This window comes from Salmo trutta, chromosome 19, assembly GCF_901001165.1.
Source record: "Salmo trutta chromosome 19, fSalTru1.1, whole genome shotgun sequence".
Classification (NCBI taxonomy): Eukaryota; Metazoa; Chordata; class Actinopteri; order Salmoniformes; family Salmonidae; genus Salmo; species Salmo trutta.
This window is the reverse complement of record NC_042975.1, coordinates 43,861,540-43,884,185: the sequence shown is the minus strand read 5'-3', so window position 1 is coordinate 43,884,185 and position 22,646 is coordinate 43,861,540. Positions and strand designations below refer to the sequence as shown.

The window sequence follows — 22,646 nt, the reverse complement described above, 5'->3', positions numbered from 1 at the left end:
GTCTGAGGTCCTGAGCACTCTGGAGCAGGTTTTCATCTCTGTACTTTGCTCTGTTCATCTTTCCCTTGATCCTGACTAGTCTCCCAGTCCCTGCCGCTGAAAAATATCCCCACAGCATGATGCTGCCACCACCATACTTTACAGTAGAGATGGTGCCAGATTTCCTCCAGACGTGACGCTTGGCATTCAGGCCAAATAGTTCAATCTTGGTTTCATCAGACCAGAGAATCTCGTTTCTCATGGTCTGAGTACTTCAGGTGCCTTTTGGCAAACTCCAAGCAGACTGTCATGTGCCTTTTACTGAGGAGTGGCTTCCGTCTGGCCACTCTACCATAAAGGCCTGATGGGTGGTGCTGCAGAGATGGTTGTCCTTCTGGAACTCTGTCATAGTGACCATCGAGTTCTTGGTCACCTCCCTGACCAAGGCCCTTCTCCCACGATTGCTCTGTTTGACCGGGCGGCCAGCTCTAGGAAGAGTCTTGTTGGTTCCAAACTTCTTCCATTTAAAAATTATGGAGGCCACTGTGTTCTTGGGGACCTTCAGTGCAGAAATGTTTTGGTACCCTTCCCCAGATCAGTGAATCGACACAATCCTGTCTCTGAGCTCTACGGACAATTCCTTCAACCTCATGGCTTGGTTTTTGCTCTGACATGCACTGTCAACTGTGGGACCTTATAAGGACAGGTGTGTGTGCCTTTCCAAATCATGTCCAGTCAATAGAATTTTTCCACAGGTGGACTCCAATCAAGTTGTAGAAACATCTCAAGGATGATCAACGGAAACAGGATGCACCTGAGCTCAATTTTGAGTCTCATAGCAAAAGGTCTGAATACTTATGTAAATATGTTTAATTTATTTTTTACACATTTGCAAAATTTCTAAAAAAAAGTTTTTGCTTTGTCATTATGGGGTGTTGTGTGTAGATTGAGGATTTATTTTTTATTTAATCCATTTTAGAATAAGGCTGTAATGTAACAAAATGTGTAAAAAGTCAAGGGGTCTGAATACTTTCAGTATGCACTGTAGATGTTGTGGTGGCAGCTGCAGAGAAGTACTTGTGTGTATGAGGTTTTACTGCAAAAGACTTACAAGGTGTGTTTAACAAAAGAGTCCCATCCTCCCAGGCCGTTAGCCTGGTGTAGGATTAGTTTGGCTCAAAGTGGTGGAATGTGGTGTAAAAAGAAGATGAAATAGTGGTATATAAGTGTAGGGTTAGTTGGTGGTGAAATTATTTTGGGGGTATCACAAAATGTAACTTGATTGACCACACACTCCCATTACAGTAGGTGGTGGCCTGCACAAGCAAAATGTGCAAACGCCATGATACCAAAGAAGAAGAATACCACTCATTGGTTTCTGTGTCAAGGAGGACGGAGGAGATAGTGTTGGCCTTTCAGTGGGTGGAGGAAGTCAAGCCAAACAGAGTAGTTATTTGCTCTAATTCATGTGCAGTGTTAATGAGTCTCCAGTCCTTAAGCTCACATAGCAGACAAGACCTGCTTTATGAGGTGCTACATACCCATAGCACGATTAGACAAATGTGTATACAGAAAGGATTTACTTTGGTCCCAGCCCATGTGGGGGTGGAGGGGAATGAGGCAGTTGATGTACTGGCTAAACAAGCACTTAGTAGTGGGGGTGTTGATGTTGTAGTTTCAATGAGCAAGGCAGAGGCAAAAAGCCTGATATGGACAGTGATGGTGCAGAGATGGCAGGAGCAGTGGAATAGTGATACTAAGGGCAGGCATTTATTTCAAGTACAGAGGAAAGTCGGGGAGGATGGCAAAACATTTATTTTATTGAACCTTTATTTAACTAGGCAAGTCAGTTAAGAACAAATTCTTATTTACAATGACGACCTACACCGGCCAAACCCGGACGATGCTGGGCCAATTGTGCGCCGCCCTATGGGACTCCCAATCACGGCCGGTTGTGATACAGCCTGGAAGGGACAGCAAGGGACAGAAGAGGAGGCTATTTTTTATAAGATTAAGGGTGGGACACAGCCAGTTGAATAAATGTGATAGGAAAGCATCCAACAGGAAAGTGTGATTATTGCCAGGAAACAGAGACCATGGAGCATGTATTGCTACAGTGTAGGCAGCATCAGAGGGAAAGAGAGAGGATGAGATATAGTATGAGGGAGAAGGGATAGAGGAAATTCGTTTAAAGAGGATATTGAGTAGAACGCATTTAGATATAGTCTCAAATATTTTATATTTTTTGAGAGCAACAAGGCTGGCAGGTAGGATTGACTTTCTCCATGTCTATGGCCCACACTCCAGTGCAGTAGCTGGCGGTAAGGCACCATAACGTTGGATGCCAACCGCCGATAAACCCCACCAAAGAAGAAAGACGAGGAGAATCTCCTACGGGAAGGAAGCCACTATAGACTGTATTGGCACAGATAGATTATATTAGAATATATTTGGTATTGGTACGCAGCTGCACGACAAACTCCTCTTCCTTCTTCAGTTAGCCAGCTGGCTTACTGCCTGGCTCACGCCATTTGCTGTCAGTGAGAAGGTGTAGTCACTAGTTACCACAGCCACAATGTCATAAACCCCGCCTATTTCTACAATTGATTTTATTAAAATCTTATTGGAAACCTAAAGCCTTACCCCACTGCTAACCTTATGCCTAACCTTAAATTAAATTCCAAAAATCATGTTTGTATTTTCATAAACGTTTTCTATATAGACAATTGTGACTTTGTGGCTGTGGTATCTAGTGGAAACCGATGTGGGGCTGTTGAGAAGCCATCAAAGTACAAGGAAGGTAACGTTACATAGCTAGCTACGTAACCTAACTGGCAAGGTGAGATTAAAGTTAATTTGTACAGAAATAGACTAAACAAAAGTGACTTGGTTCGTACAACCTCAAAAGGTAGCTAGGTAACGTTAGCTTGATGTAGTTAGTTACTAACGGTTAAACATATCTAACATTGTTAGCTTGCTAGCTAGCCTGCTGCTGGCAGCATTTCTGTTAGCTAGTTGGCTAGCTAGCTCGCTCGCTAACCTTACATACACTAGCAAAATTATTTTTCTATCTACAGTAGTCTACATCTACTAAGGTATTTGGTAAGTCCTTTTGTAACTCGCTATCAGTCAGCTAGCTAATGTACTAGCAAATATACTAGTCAGCTCTGACCCTAGCCTGGCTGCAACAAGCTTCTAGCTAACAAGCTAGCTAATGTTAACCCCTAAGAGCCAAGAGTGTGCCAGAGAAAACCCCCAGGACTCCAATTTACTATAACGTTTCTAATGAGATCTTAATAGCTATCTAACTCCTCTTAATTTTGGTTTTAGAGACTGAAGAAGCTGCTCTGTCACCGTTTGAGTGCTGAAGAAGAGTCCTCCAGGAATCCTCATTTACACTTGATACCCACCTTTCTCTGCAACAGCTAAGTCAAGACTGTGTCTTGTTAGCTACCATACTAAAATGGTGAAGATATTTGTTGGAAACGTGAATTCCTCAACCACAGAATCAGAACTGCGTACTCTATTTGAGAAATACGGTCAGGTGTCAGACTGTGACATTCTGAAAAACTATGGCTTCGTGCACATGAATGAGGAGGAGGAAGCCCAGAAGGCAGTGGCAGAACTCCATAAGCATGAGCTGAATGGGGCGCGCATCACTGTGGAGTTTGCCACTACGAAGGTCCGCAATGCCACCAAGATCTACGTAGGGAATGTCCCTGAAGGGACCACAGCTGCTAAGATAAGAGAGCTCTTCCAACCATTTGGTAAGGTGGTAGAGTGTGACATTGTGAAGAACTTTGCCTTTGTGCACATGCAGAGAGAAAATGAGGCCTATGAGGCCATTTCCAAGTTAAACCACTCTAAAATGGAGGGCCAAAAGATCTTTGTATCCATCTCCCGCAACAATCAAGCCAGGAATGGCAGAGTGGATGACTACCCTCCCCCACCTCACCACTATCCACCTCACGCTCCTCACTACCTCCCCTCTCGAGCTCCACACGGTGACTACTACCCACCTCGTGGTCGCTATCCCCCTCCTCCTCCCCTTCCCCCACCCCCTCCTAGGGCCTACTACGAGTGTGACCTATATGAGAGGCATGTCCGCCATGACCCATACTCTTCCTCCTCACGTTACTATGAGCAGGATCCTTATGAGCGACGGCTTCCCTCACTCCCTCAGCGGCCACTTTCTCCCCCCCTTACTTCCTGTTATTACCGGGAGCGCAGCCCCCTGGCTAGCTGGTCTCCACCCCCACCTTCCTCTGCCAGCTATGCCCGAAGGGGTGCCGAGCGAGATTTTGTTGGTGGCAGCTCTGTGCCCCCTCCTTCCTCTATGTGCTATGCTCTGGGCTCAGGCTTTGATAAGGATGATTACTTTGAGGAGAAGTACTCCAATGGTTTTGGTAGGGGCTACTAAGGGCACTTTTTGAAATTGAATTTAGGGGAAGATGCTGTGTATGAGTGTGTTAGCAATGAGTGCGCAGTTTTAAGCTGGGTGCAATTGTATATTATATAGAAAAACGGGTAATAGGAACAATACTGTTCATTCATAAAGCTTACTTGTCAAGTCAAACAGCACACTTAATTGATTTTGACTAGTTTTTGTTGATCATGAATAATCACCAGCCATATCAGCAGTCTATGAATGCATTTTATATTAGTGTTTCATTGTTGCCAGATTTTTAGACTTGAGGTGGTAGGCTTGTGTCTTTGAATGTTTGTTAATATTAATGTCATATTTTGAATTTTTGAAGGAGTTTAAGTTTTTTTTATGTAGTATAGGAATGATGTTTTGTGTAGTAGGCCCTACATCAGGGGTCCTCAATTACATTGAGCCGTGGGCAGATTTTTCTTTCAGCGGATGGTTGGAATGCCAGAACATAGTTATAAATAATTTGGACACTGAAAATTGACCGCAAGTATCCAAAACTGATCATATTTGACAAAAACAGAATAATTTCAAACCTTGATTACATTGGAATATGATCACATATACCTCTTTATGCGTAGTAAAACTTCTGAACAAATTTCCTAAATCGGTAAATAAAATCACTACGGGCCACCTATTGGGGAATCCCGCCCTACATTGACACTGACAAACTATTTCTGCTTTTTTGGAGACAGTTTGAAGGGAAATTGATATGTAATTATCAGTGGTAAGTTATTTATATCATACTTGTCTATCACATTTATTTTGTTGTCAAGTCCTGATACACTTTTCTCGAAGACATTCTTTTTTATTTTCCTCCTGAGGATTTTAGTCCCCTAAAATCCCTCTCACTCAGGTTTTTGTCATTCACCCCAATTCAAAGGTTGGGGTGTTTGTTGTGTGCAAACTAGCTGACTGACTAACCAAGCACACTGCATCAGCTGACCAAGCTCATCTCATCTGAAGGCCTTGCCACGTTCGGTGCAGCATCATAGGATAAAGCATTGTCTCCGAAATGAAACCCGATATGACCGATTCATCGACTTGACGACTAAATAAAAAGATAACCACCTAAAAATTGTTGCACCTCCGGAGTCAGCCTGTATATCTATTTGACATTATGCATATGAATCACTCGCTGTCCGTTTTGTTTTTGTATAAAATGGATGTAATCCAAGATAAAATAATTCAGAAATCTACGCCTATAAGGACAAATCTGATCTGTTTTTATTAGAAGAAATACATGAACAAATGTCTTGATCAGCCGCTGTTGTCATTTGGCCGCTTAAATAAATGTTCGACCTCTGATCCCGTCGATTTTTCATTTCATTTATTTTTTAGTTGACTATATCTTTACGAATTGATAGTGGAATAATTCTTGCTCAAATACATGATTGACAGTTACACATTGTTTAATTGAAATGGTTTGTGTCCTTTTACAACCAAATATGAATTGAAGGGGGAAAAAAGCATTCTTACCGGTGATCAAGCGTGTAGCTTAGAACAATGTCAATGGTGTTGAGGTGTTTGGAGGTCAAACATCTGTTGGAGTTAAGGTGTCGGGTGTATACAGGAACTTTGATATAACCTACCTCCACAAACAACCCCCCACAGGGGGATAAACTGTCACTAAACTCACTTTTGTGGAAGACCTTACACATGGCTTTTCCCTTTTGTTTAGTCACTTCCTTTCTCCAAATAGAGGAGTAGGACCGGTATAATGTAACCCTTACCTGCTGCTATTTAATTAATCTTGTACATAAGCTATTCTATGGAAGCTTTCATCCATCTGAAAAAGGTAAGTGACAAGTTGTGTAATGAGCTTGACAGGAAAACTGAAAGTACTGAAATTGAATGTAAGGATGCACAGAGCCTCCAGCATGGTCTCTGATAATGTTTTAGTATGTATTTCTTTTGATGGTGTGCAACATTGCAACCTCCATGGTGCACTTCCCCAGTCTAATCCATGGTCCCACAATGGTGCACATTTTCAGTTATGTCCAAAACATCTAATCTGAAATGTCCTATTTCTCTCCTTGCTGATCTGGTCTTGAAGAACTTGATTGACACGTGAGAATGAGGACAAAGAACTCTGGAAAGTAATTAGGATTTGGCCCATGTGATCCCTTTTCAAGCACATGGATTAGATTCGGATACTGTCCTCTTTCGACCCTCTTTCCTCTTCCATTCTGTCTAAAGCACGTCACTGTGTACGGTTCCTTATGGTATATTTAAGGATTGGTAAGTATTTAAGCATAACGATTAGTCATTCATTTATAATTAAGTGAATTTTAACAGCCGTCATTTTTAAGACTTATTTTACTATCATCTGCTGTGCAATAAATTATATTGATTTCCAATGCTGGGCATGACTTGTGTTCTTCATCGCGTGTGTCTGTGTGTTAAGAGGAAACACCTAATTCTGTTATTTAAAATAGTATGCTGCATTACCTGAATATTTAAAGGACAGTTTTGAACTTCTGATATCTGATGGAAGGATCTGGGTAGTAAAAGTAAAAGCCTATCCAGGAGATGAGCAAAGGAGACAATTCAATCCTAAAATATGGCCACTCGATCATCTGCAGTTAAGTGAAATAACTCATTCATTCATTTGATCTTAGCCTGTGTTTGTTATTTTTATACCTGTCTAGATTTTTAGATCAGAAGTACTTGAAGGAACTGTTGACTACTGAAATGCGTGACCCGGTGCCTCTGATGAAGTGCGTGAAGCAAATGACTGGAAAACATGAAATATTTTTGGAATGTAGCCAACCTCGCTCAGATGCTACAACATGTTTGTGTACCCTGTGTTAAACATATACAGTTAAAGTCGGAAGTTTACATACACCTTAGCCAAATACATTTAAACTCAAGTTTTCACAATTCCTGACATTTAATTCTAGTACAAATTCCCTGTCTTAAATCAGTTAGGATTACCACTTTATTTTAAGAATGTGAAATGCCAGAATAATAGTAGAGAGAATGATTTATTTCAGCTTTTATTTCTTTCATCACATTCCCACTGGGTCAGAAGTTTACATACACTCAATTAGTATTGGTAGCATTGCCTTTAAATTGTTTAACTTGGGTCAAACGTTTCGGGTAGCCTTCCACAAGCTTCCCACAATAAGTTGGGTGAATTTTGGCCTATTCCTCCTGACAGAGCTGGTGTAACTGAGTCAGGTTTGTAGGCCTCCTTGCTCGCACACACTTTTTCTGTTCTGCCCACAAATGTTCTATACCATTTGCCATATTCTAATAATTATCATGTATTTATTGCCACAGTCTAATGTAAAGCAATTCAGGCATTCTTGAAAGACAAGACAATCCTTGTCATGGAAAGAAACATTATTTTTATAGTTAAACACATGGATTTTGCAAGCAGTAGGCATTTAGAATTAAATTGGGAATGGAACTTTATAGTTAGGCTTCGTGATAACATCACATACCCAGCGTACCTTCAAAATTAGTCTGTTCGGCAACCATCATTTATTCGAAAGGTACAGTTTTCATAATTTGTCGGAATAAAGAAACTTTGAAAAAAGAAAGTCCACATGGGCCTCCCAAGTGGCACAGTGGTGTAAGGCGCTGCATCGCAGTGGTAGATTCGTCACTACAGACCCGGACTGTATCACAACCGGCCGTGATCGGGACTCCCATAGGGCGGCCCACAATTGGCCCAGCGTCGTCCAGGTTAGGGGAGGGTTTGGCTGGGGGGGCTTTACTTGGCTCATCGCGCTCTAGCAAGTCCTTGTGGTGGGCCGGGCGCCTGCAGGCTGACCCCGGTCGTCAGTTGAACGGTGTTTCCTCCGACACATTGATGCGGCTGGCTTCCAGGTTAAGCGGGCAGGTGTTGAGAAGCGCGGGGGACGGATGACTCGGCCTTCGCCTCCCGAGCCCGTTGGGAAGTTGCGATGAGACAAGATCGAAATTGGGGGAAAAAGAGTAAATTACAAAAAAAAATCTAAAATCTAAATCCACCAGTCAAATGGATAAAAATGTAATAGATCTTTAGAAAAGTTATCCTACACCTGCCATTTCCATTACACATGTCACAATGTTTTGTTGTTGCAACATTGCTTTTTTCGAATGAACCTGGGTCAATGGAAACCTACCTATTGGCTGATTGCTCCCAACTCATAGGAATCCCCACCCAGTTGACAACTTTAAAATGGTGGAAGCCCTCAATGGCAATGTCCATGCTAAAACAGCTTATATCAATGATGAGTCCTCTATCTTTCTTTATGTCAACAGGGTAAGTTAGGCAGGTAGCTTAGTGGTTAGAACTTTGCACTAGTAACCGAAAAGTTGCAAGATCGAATCCCCGAGCTGACAAGGTAAAAATCTGTCATTCTGCCCCTGAACAAGGCAGTTAACTGTTCCTAGGCCATCATTGAAAATAAGAATTTGTTCTTAACTGTAAATAAAGGTAAAAAAAAGTTGTTTTTGGGCAAGTTGCCGAAATGTCATGTGTCCACTTACATCAGTGCATTTGTAACAACCTAACCATTACGAAACTTTTATTAGATCAAATAAGCCTCCCGTAGCAATTTAGCAATTACATTTTTTGTTGACCAAATTCGACACTCATTGACCTCCAAACAAAAATTCCTCACTTCGTTGGCTTATTTTCGTGGACAGATTTTGGGCCGAATAAAGAAAATCTCTCGCTTCGCCTTTTCCTCTCTGGTACGGCTTATATCCACAATGTCCCCCCCAAAAATCTTAAAGCACAGTCCTCCCCAGCCCCTCCATTTGGCAGTGATGTCTTCTTCACTGCCTTCTTTTAGACTGAACGCGGGCTCAGATGCCCCTCCTGGGCCTAGTAACATACAAGCTGCAGGGTAAGCAAATGCACCTGTTGAAGCTGCGATTGGGGCTGGAAATCATGCCTTTGACACTCCTACAGTGTACGGCAATGAAGCATACTTGGGCCGTGCCTTGTTGGACCTGATGCCCAAGCACAAACTGACTAGGGGGGACCTGTACCTGATCCACAGACCTGAGACTGAGGACTAGAGGAATAAATAGCATCGAGCCCACAGCTGCACTGTCATGGAGGAGCTGCATGCCAATGAGATGCTCAGAGCAATTGGGGTCTCAAACTACTCTCTAAGACACCTGACAGAGCTGCTGGAGACCTGCAGGGTGAACCCTGCTGTGCTACAGGTACATTAATACCCTCAAGATTTGTTGGGTACAGCAAGGGCACAGTTTTTAAGTTATGTCACAGCTGTTCATTGACTACAGCTCAGCCTTCAACACCATAGTGCCCTCCAAGCGCATTACTAAGTTCAGGGCCCTGGGTCTGAACCCCTCCCTGTGCAACTGGGTCCTGGACTTCCTGACAGGCCGACTCCAAGTGGAGAAGGTAGGCAGCAACACCTACGCCACACTGATCCTCAACACGGGGGCCCCACAGCCCCAGCCTATACTCCCTGTTCACCCATGACTGCGTGGCCATGCACGTCTCCAACTCAATCATCAAGTTTGCTGGCACAACAGTGGTAGGCCTGATTACCTGGGATAGGATAAAGTAATCCTTCTAACCCCCCCCCCCCCCCAAAAAAAATATAGATGTACTATTGTAAAGTGGTTGTTCCACTGGATATCATAAGGTGAATGCACCAATTTGTAAGTCGCTCTGGATAAGAGCGTCTGCTAAATGACGTAAATGTAAATGTACCAACAATGATGAGACAGCCTACAGGGAGATGAGAGCCCTAACCGAGTAGTGCCAGGAAAATAACCTCTCCCTCAACATCAACAAATAAAATGAGCTGATCGTGGACATCGGGAGACAGCAGACTGGGCCGCAGTGAAGAGGGTCAAAAGCTTCAAGTTCCGCTGTGTGCACATCACTGACAACGTGGTGAAGAATGCACAACAGCGCCTTTCAACCTCAGGATGCTGAAGAAATGTGGTTTTGCCATCAAGACCCTCACAAACTTCTACAGATGCACCATTGAAAGCATCCTGCCGGGCCGTATCAATGCCTGGTATGGCAATTGCACAGTATACAACTGCAGGACTCTCTTTTACACTCGGACAAAACAGAGATGCTTGTCCTAGGTCCCAAGAAACAAAGAGATCTTCTGTTGAATCTGACAATTAATCTGGATGGTTGTACAGTCGTCTCAAATAAAACTGTGAAGGACCTCGGCGTTACTCTGGACCCTGATCTCTCTTTTGAAGAACATATCAAGACTGCTTCAAGGACAGCTTTTTTCCATCTACGTAACATTGCAAAAATCAGAAACTTTCTGTCCAAAAATGACGCAGAAAAATTAATCCATGCTTTTGTTACTTCTAGGCTCGACTACTGCAATGCTCTACTTTCCGGCTACCCGGATAAAGCACTAAACAAACTTCAGTTAGTGCTAAATACGGCTGCTAGAATCCTGACTAGAACCAAAAAATTTGATCATATTACTCCAGTGCTAGCCTCCCTACACTGGCTTCCTGTTAAGGCAAGGGCTGATTTCAAGGTTTTACTGCTAACCTACAAAGCATTACATGGGCTTGCTCCTACCTATCTTTCCGATTTGGTCCTGCCGTACATACCTACATGTACGCTACGGTCACAAGACGCAGGCCTCCTAATTGTCCCTAGAATTTCTAAGCAAACGGCTGGAGGTAGGGCTTTCTCCTATAGAGCTCCATTTTTATGGAATGGTCTGCCTACCCATGTGAGAGACGCAGACTCAGTCTCAACCTTTAAGTCTTTACTGAAGACTTATCTCTTCAGTAGGTCCTATGATTAAGTATAGTCTGGCCCAGGAGTGTGAAGGTGAACGGAAAGGCTGGAGCAACGAACCGCCCTTGCTGTCTCTGCCTTGTCGGTTCCCCTCTTCCCACTGGGATTCTCTGCCTCTAACCCTTTTACAGGGGCTGAGTCACTGACTTACTGGTGTTCTTCCATGCCGTCCATGGGAGGGGTGCGTCACTTGAGTAGGTTGAGCCACTGACGTGGTCTTCCTGTCTGGGTTGGCGCCCCCCCCTTGGGTTGTGCCGTGGCGGAGATCTTTGTGGGCTATACTCGGCCTTGTCTTCGGACGGTAAGTTGGTGGTTGTAGATATCCCTCTAGTGGTGTGGGGGCTGTGCTTTGGCAAAGTGGGTGGGGTTATATCCTGCCTGTTTGGCCCTGTCCGGGGGTATCATCGGATGGGGCCACAGTGTCTTCTGATCCCTCCTGTCTCAGCCTCCAGTATTTATGCTGCAGTAGTTTATGTGTCGGGGGGCTAGGGTCAGTCTGTTACATCTGGAGTATTCTCTTGTCTTATCCGGTGTCCTGTGTGAATGTAAATATGCTCTCTCTAATTCTCTCTTCTCTCTTTCTTTCTTTCTCTCGGAGGACCTGAGCCCTAGGACCATGCCTCAGGACTACGTGGCATGATGACTCCTTGCTGTCCCCAGTCCACCTGGCCATGCTGCTGCTCCAGTTTCAACTGTTCTGCCTGCGGCTACGGAACCCTGACCTGTTTCACCGGACGTGCTTGTTGCACCCTCGACAATTACTATGATTATTATTATTTGACCATGCTGGTCATTTACGAACATTTTAACATCTTGACCATGTTCTGTTATAATATCCACCCGGCACAGCCAGAAGAGGACTGGCCACCCCTCATAGCCTGGTTCCTCTCTAGGTTTCTTCCTAGGTTTTTGGCCTTTCTCAGGAGTTTTTCCTAGGGAGTTTTTCCCAGCCACCGTGCTTCTTTCACATGCATTGCTTGCTGTTTGGGGTTTTAGGCTGGGTTTCTGTACAGCACTTTGAGATTTCAGCTGATGTACGAAGGGCTATATAAATAAATTTGATTTGATTTTGATTTTTGATCCAGAGGGTGGTGCGGTCAGCCCAACACATCACCGGGTGCACACTGCTTCCCCTCCAGGACATCTACAGCACCCGGTGTCACAGGAAGGCCAAGAAGATCATCAAGGACCTCTGCCACCCGAGCCACAGCCTGTTAACCCCGCTACCATCTAAAAGGCGGAGACAGTACAGGTGCTTCAAAGCTGGGACCGAGAGACTGAGAAACAGCTTCTATCTCCAGGCCATCAGACTGTTAAACACCACTAGCCTGAGTCACTGTTCTACCCTCTACTCTACCCTGGACCTTAAAGACTGCTGCCACATGTACAGTGGTGGCCAAAAGTTTGAGAATGACAAAAATATTAATTTCCACAAAGTTTGCTGTTTCAGTGTCTTTAGATATTTTTGTCAGATGTTACTATGAAATACTGAAGTATAATTACAAGCATTTCATAAGTGTCAAAGGCTTTTATTGACAATTACATGAAGTTGATGCAAAGAGTCAATATTTGCAGTGTTGACCCTTCTTTTTCAAGACCTATGCAATCCACCCTGGCATGCTGTAAAATGAACTTCTGGGCCACATCCTGACTGATGGCAGCCCATTCTTGCATAATCAATGCTTGGAATTTGTCAGAATTTGTTTGTCCACCCGCCTCTTGAGTATTGACCACAAGTTATCAATGGGATTAAGGTCTGGGCAGTTTCCTGGCCATGGACCCAAAATATCGACGTTTTGTTCCCCGAGCCACTTAGTTATCACTTTTGCCTTATGGCAAGGTGCTCCATCATGCTGGAAAAGGCATTGTTTGTCACCAAACTGTTCCTGGATGGTTGGGAGAAGTTGCTCTCAGAGGATGTGTTGGTACCATTCTTTATTCATGTCTGTGGTCTTAGGCAAAATTGTGAGTGAGCCCACTCCCTTGGCTGAGAAGCAACCCCACACATGAATGGTCTCAGGATGCTTTACTGTTGGCATGACACAGGACTGATGGTAGCGCTCACCTTGTCTTCTCCGGACAAGCTTTTTTCCAGATGCCCCAAACAATCGGAAAGGGGATTCATCAGAGAAAATGACTTTACCACATCCTCAGCAGTCCAATCCCTGTACCTTTCGCAGAATATCAGTCTGTCCCTGATGTTTTTCCTGGAGAGAAGTGGCTTCTTTGCTGCCCTTCTTGACACCAGGCAGATGCACTTACACCTGCCTGCTGCCATTCCTGAGCAAGCTCTGTACTGGTGGTGCCCTGATCCCGCAGCTGAATTAACTTTAGGAGACGTTTGCTGGACTTTCTTGGGCGCCCTGAAGCCTTCTTCACAACAATTGAACTGCTCTCCTTGAAGTTCTTTATGATCCGATAAATGGTTGATTTAGGTGCAATCTTACTGGCAGCAATATCCTTGCCTGTGAAGCCCTTTTTGTGCAAATCAATGATGACGGTACGTGTTTCCTTGCAGGTAACCATGGTTGACAGAGGAAGAACAATGATTCCAAGCACCACCCTCCTTTTGAAGCTTCCAGTCTGTTATTCGATCTCAACCAGCATGACAGAGTGATCTCCAGCCTTGTCCTCGTCAACACTCACACCTGTGTTAACGAGAGAATCACTGACATGATGTCAGCTGGTCCTTTTGTGGCAGGGCTGAAATGCAGTGGAAATGGTTTTTGGGGATTCAGTTCATTTGCATGGCAAAGAGGGACTTTGAAATTAATTGCAATTCATCTGATCACTCTTCATAACATTCTGGAGTATATGCAAATTGCCATCACACAAACTGAGGCCGCAGACTTTGTGAAAATTTATATTTTTGTCATTCTCAAAACGTTTCGCCACGACTGTACATAGTCATTGAACACTGGTCACTTCTATTCATATACTGTCTTTACACACCATTATTTATATATACAGTACCAGTAAAAAGTTTGGATACACCTACTCATTCAAAGGTTTTTCTTTATTTTTTTACTATTCTCTACATTGTAGAATAATAGTGAAGACATCAAAACTATGAAATAACACGTATGGAATAATGTAGTAACCAAAAAAGTGTTAAAAAAATCAAAATACATGTAATATTTGAGATTCTTCAAAGTAGCCACCGTTTGTCTTGATGACAGCTTTGCACTCTTGGCATTCTCTCAACCAGCTTCATGAGGTAGTCATCTGGAATGCATTTCAATTAACAGGTGTGCCTTGTGAAAAGTTTATTTGTGGAATTTCTTTCCTTCTTAATGCGTTGATTTAACTGGCCTGGGATTTGAACTCTGATTGCCTTCTATTTCTTTGTTGCCATTCTGCTGGTGGAGTTCCATCCCAGACTGGCACAGAGGGAGCGGAGGACGATTTGCAGGCACTCAGTGGTCTGCTTCCAGGCGTATACCTCCCTGGGGAAATGTACCCTGTTGTCGAACCATAAGTTGTGGCTATGGCGGAGGGGCATGGCAGAACTGCCTCCCAGGTGCTCTTGCGGTGGGCCACTCAGTAGGGTGTGTCTATGTTATCCAGGTCTTTACGGCTCGAGAGGGTGAGAGAAAATGGACAAGTGTTTGACTTTGACCTGGATGGAGAGACTGTCTGACATGGACAGTGGAACAAGCTTCTGCAATAGAGATCCCACTAGTGTGGTCTAGAGGAGAGAGCCCCACAACAATATATTTGATTGGTCATTGAACATTGTTTGAAGTGTAATTCTGAACTACAAACGACATATAATGAAATGTTTCATTTACCATATTATGTTTAGGACATAGTTCATTGATTCTTGAACAAATGTTGGGCCAATAGGTTAGTTAACATAGTTGTATCCTATTACATGTTAAAATGCTTATCATGTTCAACAAAGATGTGCAAATAACAATTGTTGCGTTTTAATTAGGGATACACGATATATCGGTGAACATATAGGAATCGGACCATAATTAGCTAAAAATGCCAACATCGGTATAGGCCGATGTCTACTTTAAAGCCCCAACGTGCTAAACCGGATGTCAAAGCTGACTGCGTATCCATTTAACGTACGTACATGACGTAATGACGACACGTAAAATGTTGCGCTAGACGTGCAACAGAGCGTTCCTGAACTAGCCCACAATATCTGCTGTGTGGATCAAGCAGTCATTTGAAAGAGTAGCAACATTTCAGCAAGCAAAATCCATTAAAGCCAAGATAATGGAATTATTTGCCCTTGACAATCAATCGTTCTCTGTCGTGGGTGATGTTGGCTTTCGCCGACTGGTCGAGCTCCGGTACACACTACCAAGTGCGCTATTTTACAGACGTTGCCCTACCAGAGTTACACAGTAATAGCATCACTGCTATTAACTTCACGACATACATACTATGGAACGTCGTTTGGGTCTTTGCATGTCAAAAAAGATACAGTAGCACTGTCAAAGCTGCACAAAAAAAGTCTGCAAACAAGCAAACACCGGCCACGAACGATGTGTTTACAATACCGCGTTGGTAATAAAGCATAATTTGTTCGACCGCAACTTCTGGGGTAGCTAGTTTTAGCTTGGTACCTAGCTAGCACCAATACAACCAGCATGAAAACAATGACCAGTAAAACCTGCAGTCATTTTCATTATTCTTAGCAATGATTTAGGAATCCTTGTAAGTATTAACTAGGTAGTCACTTGTTGTTCGCCTATTGAAATGTAACTTCAGTTCATGAAAATAAATAGCTAGCAAGCTACTTAACCCTGTCGCCAAAAGCTAACGTTATAAGCAGCCAGCTTGGTTCATCTGGCTAGTGAGGCTCTACCGGACCGGATTATGTATTGTGAAGCTAGCCGCAATAAGGATTAGGCACAAAGAGTGAAATTTGCGGTTTGCCCTTCAAAATAAAAGTTTGTCATTGACAGTAATGCAAATGATTACAAATAGTAGAATTATGCCATACCTTTATTCTGAAGGCAAACCACAAAGTCCACTGGTGTGGCTAATCCTTATTGTGGCTAGCTACACATAGATTGGTCTGACCACCATTAATTTAACTAGGCAAGTCAGTTAAGAACAAATTCTTATTCAAAATGACGGCCTACCCCGGCCAAACCCAGACAACGCTGGGCCAATTGTGCACCGCCCTATGGGACTCCCAATCACAGCCAGATGTGATACAGCCTGGATTCAAACCAGGGACTGTAGTGACGCCTCTTGCACTGAGATGCAGTGCCTTAGACCGCTGCGTCCATGTGTGTGTTAACTATTTAACTGTACTAGAATGCTTAAAAGGACTCTAAAATGTTAAATATCGGTATCGGGTCTTTTGGTAAGGAAAATATTGGATATTGGTATTGGCCAAAAATGGCATATCGGTGCATCACTAGTTTTAATAAGCAATTTTCAATCATTTAATGTTACATAAAATAAAAAAGATGTAAAAACAGTTATTAATGAAAAGGAGAAATATCAAAATGTTAAGACACACAAAGTTTCAAGTAGAATATCAGTTATAACTGAAGGCAGTGACCATAGTTGTTCTACACCAGACTGCCCTATACACTCATATTTCTTCAACCGAAGACTTAACAGTATTCAGAATATTTGCATATAAGGCAGTTGTGAAGGGCGTATATGGCCTGGATTATAAATATGTCTTCATTTTTGTTTTAAATATCCATATGCACAATATACAATTGAAAAAATATACAGAATAAATTAAAGATGAATGCAAATGAAAGAACATTATGAAATGTACATTCTCTAAGTTTAAGATAAATACCAAAATAAACAGTGTACCAGTCAAAGTATGTATGAGGATAATTGTAGAATGTCAAGACATTACATTTTTGGCAAAACCCAGACTTGAAGAGTTATAAGAGCTTATGTGAAGTCAGAATTCGTTATGTGTTTGCAGACTAGCCTTGCTAACGATTGAAATCGGGAAAAAAATATGTATAATAGAAAATTGTGTTCAACATACAACATATCTGTCTAATAATTATTGTCATCACAGATCAGTTGTTCTTTCACAGGTTTCATATTTTAAGCATCTCGAAAGTATATTTACATTTTGTGACTTTAAAACCATTGATTATTAGATCTTGAAATTCATACCTACAAATGTAGAACATTTTCAATAGAACAATTTATGAAATTTCTCTGCAAATATATGTTATAAATATATCAGTAGCACAAGAGATTGTCGCTTAGAAAATGCATCTATTATGCAATGAATAACTTATTGTTAATTATTGCAACATATTTTCAATTATGCAATTAATTTTTGCATAACGTTTGATTTGATTGTACAAAAAGGTCACATTTGAACTGGTGATATTTTCCATAAAAATACTGTAATTTCCGCAAAAGTATGCACATGGGACGTGAATATTTCAGCTGCGGTCCAGTCGTTATGGAAATGAGTATGAGCTCCTTCTTGCCTTGGCTGGGTCTCTGAAAGAGGTGCAAACTGTATTGATTTTTCACTCCCTGCCTTCAGCCTTTTTTGGACTCCAGAGGAAAGAGAACCATCCTCGGGAGACCTCCTGCTTGACCCCTCCTGGGCTTATCCCTCTCTTGGGTTCCTAGGGAGGGAAATGGATAGAAAGGTCAACTCTATACGTTTTTATGTAAAGCAGTATGGATGTGCGTCTTTCCTCTCAAAATGATTCGGTATTGGGAAAGGGGGAATGTATCTTCCGCATTTAACCCAACCCCTCTGAATCAGAGAGCGATTAACCAAAATGTATTTTTTTCCCCCCGTTTTTAAACTACTAATTGACCGACATCGATTATTTGAATTCCATTTCATAATATTTTTTTTTATGAGCTCAAAGCACACATTGAGGTGCCAGGCGCAGGAGTTTGAGTGTGTCAAGAACTGCAAAGCTGCTGGGGTTTTCATAATCAACAGTTTCCCGTGTGTATCAAGAATGTCCACCAACCAAAGGACATCCAGCCAACTTGACACAACTGTGGGAAGCATGGGAGTCAACATGGGCCAGCATCCCTGTGGAATGCTTTCGACGAATTGAGGCTGTTCTGAGGGTAAAAGGGGGGGTGAAACTCAATATTAGGAAGGTGTTCATAATGTTTTGTATACTCAATGTACAAAACAGAAATATTTTCTTAAAGTAAAGTGAATAAATGATAGTAAGTGATTGCAGTAACGGGACGCCACTACCATCATTGGACTTTTATTGTTTTATTCTGTGTTACAGCATTCAACCCGAATTTCATATTTTTTTACATTTTTATCGAAACCGAAAAACCAAACCGACCTCCAGCACTACTGGATACAAGGGCTCCAATACAGAAACAATACGTTTTAGTTTGAAAAGATTTGTGCGATTCAGTTTGATTTGAGAACGAATCGATGCAGTTTGGTTCGATGCGATAAGATGCACTAACATTTGTTGCATAAACATACTCATTTTCCATTCTATACTGAACAAAAATATAAACGCAACATGTAAACTGTTGGTCCCATGTTTCATGAGCTGAAATAAAAGATCCCAAAAATTTTCCATATGCAAAATAAGCTTATTTCTCTCACATTTTGAGCACAAATGTGTTTATATCTCTGTTTGTGAGCATTTCTGCTTTACCAAGACAATCCATCCACCTGACAGGTGTGGCATATCAAGAAGCTGATTAAACAGCATGATCATTACACAGATGCACCTTGTGCTGGGGACCATAAAAGGCCACTCTAAAATGTATAGTTTTGTCAAGTTTTGAGGGAGCATGTAATTGGCATGCTGACTGCAGGAATGTCCACCAAAGCTGTTGCCATAGAATTTAAAGTACATTTCTCTACCATGAGCCGCCTCCATCATTTTAGAGAATTTGGCAGTACGTCCAACTGGCCTCACAACCACAGACCATGTGTAACCACGCCAGCCCAGGACCTCCAAATCCGGCTTCTTCACCTGTGAGAGTTTATTGAAGAGCATTTCTGTCTGTAATAAAGCAATTCTGATCGGCTGGGCCTGGCTTCCTGTCATTTTTGCAGATTAAGTGTTTGAGCTAGTAATGTATCAATATTTATAGTTCACAAATTAGATATGACATAGCCAATGATTATATAGCACAACTTTGTATTTCACCCACATCTCAAAATCGAAGAGTTTGGACCGTTTGGAAGTTTATAGTGAGCTTATTTTCTCCTCCAGCTTTGGCCATGCAGTGCACCAAGCAAAAGTGATTGCTCATTACCCTGTATATCTAAAAATGGCCATATACACTGATTGTTTAAAGCAAAACTACCAAAACGCATTGCTGATGGTGAATCTCTTGTAAGGCCCGTTCAGCAGGTATAGCCAGAAGACAGTGGTCTCCGATAGCTTACTACCGTTAAAAACACAATTTTCAACAGCGCATAGATAACAATGACCTAGCAAATTACATAGGTTGTCACCAATGTTGCCTCTAATTTCAGGTCTGCTGAGCGCAAACTTGAACATTTACTGTGAACTCTGAGGCTCTACCAGCTTTAAGTTAGTTTTAACAGTGGTCAAGTAGGCTATTGTGGCTATTTGATAATAATGTAGGCCTAACAGAGTGGCCTAACATCATAAACAATGGAGAAAATGCATCCCATAACATTTTTACATGGAAATAGCTGTTCTATCGTTCAGCCTACAGTAGCAGCCAATGTGTGGTGTTCAATGTAGGCTTACATTCCATTAGACTTTTGAAAAAACATGCAGGGCTTGACATTAACCTGTTTATCCATTTGTCCTTCAGACAAGGAGGTGACTGAAAATGGTGTTGTTTGATGCAAGAAACCACTTTCCAGAATAAAAAATACATCACCATACCATTATTACAGAGAATCAGACAAATGATGCTACCTTCTGCCTATTGGCTACTTAGTTTATTCAAGCCCGTCTCAAAATACAAGATTCTTTACCAGACTCGCTTTTCAAAGATGTCCAGAAATGCACATGTTTTGTGCTCTTGTAGGAAGCAACCACTCCCCTATTGCTGACTGCAAATTAGCTATAACTAGGCTAATAACTCACTAACCAGCAAAGGATATGAACAAATGTGCACACGTGGCTAGGGTTGTTCGGCATGCAAAATGACTTGTGGATCAGTGACTGTCAACACAGTTACGTACTTAGTTCAACACGGAAGGAGAGGACGCATCAGTTGTCACTATAGAGATATTTTTGAAAGGTAGAAAGAAAGTAATATGAGCAAAACATGTTGGTGAATCGGCAATTCTTAATGTTTGAATCGATTTTCTGACCGATGCATGCTACATTTGGATCCTTTGGGGCCTGCGGACCGATCTAGTCATATTTTAAACATTTGAATCGGGGACTGATGGTGAATCATTACGTTCCTATAAAGCAGTCTTTACTGCAATCACTGTCAAGTAGTGATACTCTGGTAAATTAGCTCCCTACAGTACATATATCCACTACGCCTAGACTTTTGGAGTCCATTCATGTAGCGAAGGATGAAGTCAAATTGATTACACATTTACTGTATAGTAATGTATAGTATATGGGAACTAGAGTGTCTGCTCTGTCACCACTCTTTCAATTGTACACTCCTCTGTCAGACCTCATATCTTACCCCTTTGTCGAGCCAGGTGTCAAATTCATCACTCATCCTCCTCAGCTGGCGGCCATATTTCTTTGCAGCCCACAGTGTCGGAGGAGCAGACTGTGATCGGCTTCGGAAAGGAGCCCCATCGCCACCGCCCTCCTCAGTAGGAGTCATCACATCCTGAAACTCTGTGTCTTCCCTTCTGCCAACCTGGGAGCACACCTGGGACTCGGAGTAGAGCCGGACTCGCTCACCTGTGTCAGTGAGTGGAAAGGGATGGGGGAGGGGAAATTGAGATATATTTAAATATATCTAACCATAACTTAAGAGGTTCACACATGTATCCAAACTGAGTATTAATGCATTTTCATATTATATTACATTTCCAAGCTTGATTAGTTTGAGGGTAAATTCTAGTTTGATTCTGACCTGGTCGTGGTCTGATGCTCGTCCTAGTGGAGACATAATGGAGCTGAAATTCTGGGTAGTGTGTGGTTCCTGAGTGGTCAGACTCATCTTGTTCATTCATGGTTTCTGGGTTGTCATCCACACAATCATGTGTGTGGTCCATTGTAAATATCCGAAGAGAAAATGGACATCCACAGTGAATGATAGTGTTGATTATAGCCATGTACCCCGAGTATACAAAGCATTAAAAACAGCTGCTCTTTCCATTACATAGACTGACCAGGTGAATTCAGGTGAAAGCTATGATCCCTTATAGGTGCCAGGTTCACCGGTTTGTGTCAAGAACTGCAACTCAATATTAGGAAGGTGTTCCTAATGTTTGGTATACTCAGTGTATATCTACTGTAAGGACATACTATCACCACAGGGTGTTGGTAAAATCCCTATAAATGTATTTTATTGTCACAAATATTAATTGAACTTTTTAGAAAATATCTGCAACATATTTTTGTCAAGTAACCAGTTAGCTAGCTAGAACTTACCCAATGACCTGTCTTGAGTCCTGATGACTTGCAAAAGGGTTGATTGGTTGATTATATGTTGGTTATCCTCTTCTTCTGTCAATGTTAAACTGGAGGTGATATGATATATCTGTCTTTTCTCCTTTCAATGTGACATTTTCCACGAACCAGTCGGTGATGATTCCCTCGCATTGCATGTGGCACACCCAAATACAAAAATATAGTAACGGGCTAGCTACCTTCAGCTAACGTTAGCTGATTAACGTTAGTCGTTGAATTGTTTTGTGTGCCACGGGGAGCCGGATCAAATGTTCAAAATCAACTTGTATAACTAGCTACCTGACATGTTATTTTCTTCACGATTGTCTTCGCAAAATTCTATTTCAGTGGACGAGTTTCTCAAATTCTTATCGAAATGTCTTCACGTGATTACCTACTTTTACAGTCTACGCTATCACGGGCGACGCACCCGATGTTTTTGTTGTCTTCCGTCGTCTTGTAAGCCACTGTAGTAGTACCTCTTTACCCAATCGACTGCCACTGGCATTCAGAGAGCCAATGAGCGCACGCTGCTAGGGTTTTTTGAGTGACTGTCTTGTCGAGACGTCACTGTTGCGAAAGGGTTATGGAAAGCCAAACGATTCGTGCGGTCTCATGACTTGTTTACCACTTCGCTCATCCCTGCTGTAGTGAATCATAGATGTGTTGTCGTGGAGATTTAGATTAGCACATGAATTAACACACTTTTACATTAGGTAGACACATTTCCGAATTTGAGAAGGTGGATTTATCTGAGATATCACCCCTAATTATTTTTCATTTGTTTGAAGCAGAACAGTATTCTGGCCATGATGATGGACCTGTAATGATGGGCATCACGTCAACATATGTCTGCTTTTGTTCCCCAGACCCCTTCCCTCAAAAGCACCAGTACATAAAACCACTGTTTATGTCTCCAATCCAATGATTTCATTCATTAAGT

The 22,646-nt window shown here is 42.2% G+C and overlaps 2 protein-coding genes and 1 pseudogene across 6 annotated transcripts; 2 read left to right on the top strand and 1 right to left on the bottom strand.

The window, feature by feature from the left end:
- The first annotated feature begins 2,618 nt into the window (after positions 1–2,618).
- zgc:77262 (RRM1_2_CoAA_like domain-containing protein) lies at positions 2,619–5,719 on the top strand. Of its 3 annotated transcripts, none has more exons than XM_029701126.1 (2): positions 2,619–2,779; positions 3,310–5,719. In XM_029701126.1, the coding sequence occupies exon 2, from the start codon at positions 3,443–3,445 to the stop codon at positions 4,397–4,399; it is 957 nt and encodes a 318-aa protein (XP_029556986.1). In that variant the 5' UTR covers positions 2,619–2,779; positions 3,310–3,442; the 3' UTR covers positions 4,400–5,719. The 3 variants fall into 3 exon arrangements, with proteins under 3 accessions (XP_029556986.1, XP_029556984.1, XP_029556985.1); XM_029701124.1 differs by having other exon boundaries at positions 2,622–2,818; XM_029701125.1 differs by lacking the exon at positions 2,619–2,779 and adding an exon at positions 2,835–3,081.
- Positions 5,720–9,093: 3,374 nt separating this feature from the next.
- LOC115153713 (glyoxal reductase-like) lies at positions 9,094–15,040 on the top strand (annotated as a pseudogene).
- Positions 15,041–16,543: 1,503 nt separating this feature from the next.
- On the bottom strand, positions 16,544–22,276 carry LOC115154667 (bcl2-associated agonist of cell death). Of its 3 annotated transcripts, none has more exons than XM_029701121.1 (4): positions 21,686–22,276; positions 21,165–21,315; positions 20,763–20,989; positions 16,544–17,758 (listed from the first exon to the last, which is right to left on the bottom strand). In XM_029701121.1, exons 2-4 carry the CDS (start codon positions 21,304–21,306, stop codon positions 17,657–17,659), a joined length of 471 nt encoding a protein of 156 aa, XP_029556981.1. In that variant the 5' UTR covers positions 21,307–21,315; positions 21,686–22,276; the 3' UTR covers positions 16,544–17,656. The 3 variants fall into 3 exon arrangements, with proteins under 3 accessions (XP_029556981.1, XP_029556982.1, XP_029556980.1); XM_029701122.1 differs by having other exon boundaries at positions 21,165–21,269; positions 21,686–22,275; XM_029701120.1 differs by lacking the exon at positions 21,686–22,276 and having other exon boundaries at positions 21,165–21,679.
- Positions 22,277–22,646: the final 370 nt, after the last annotated feature.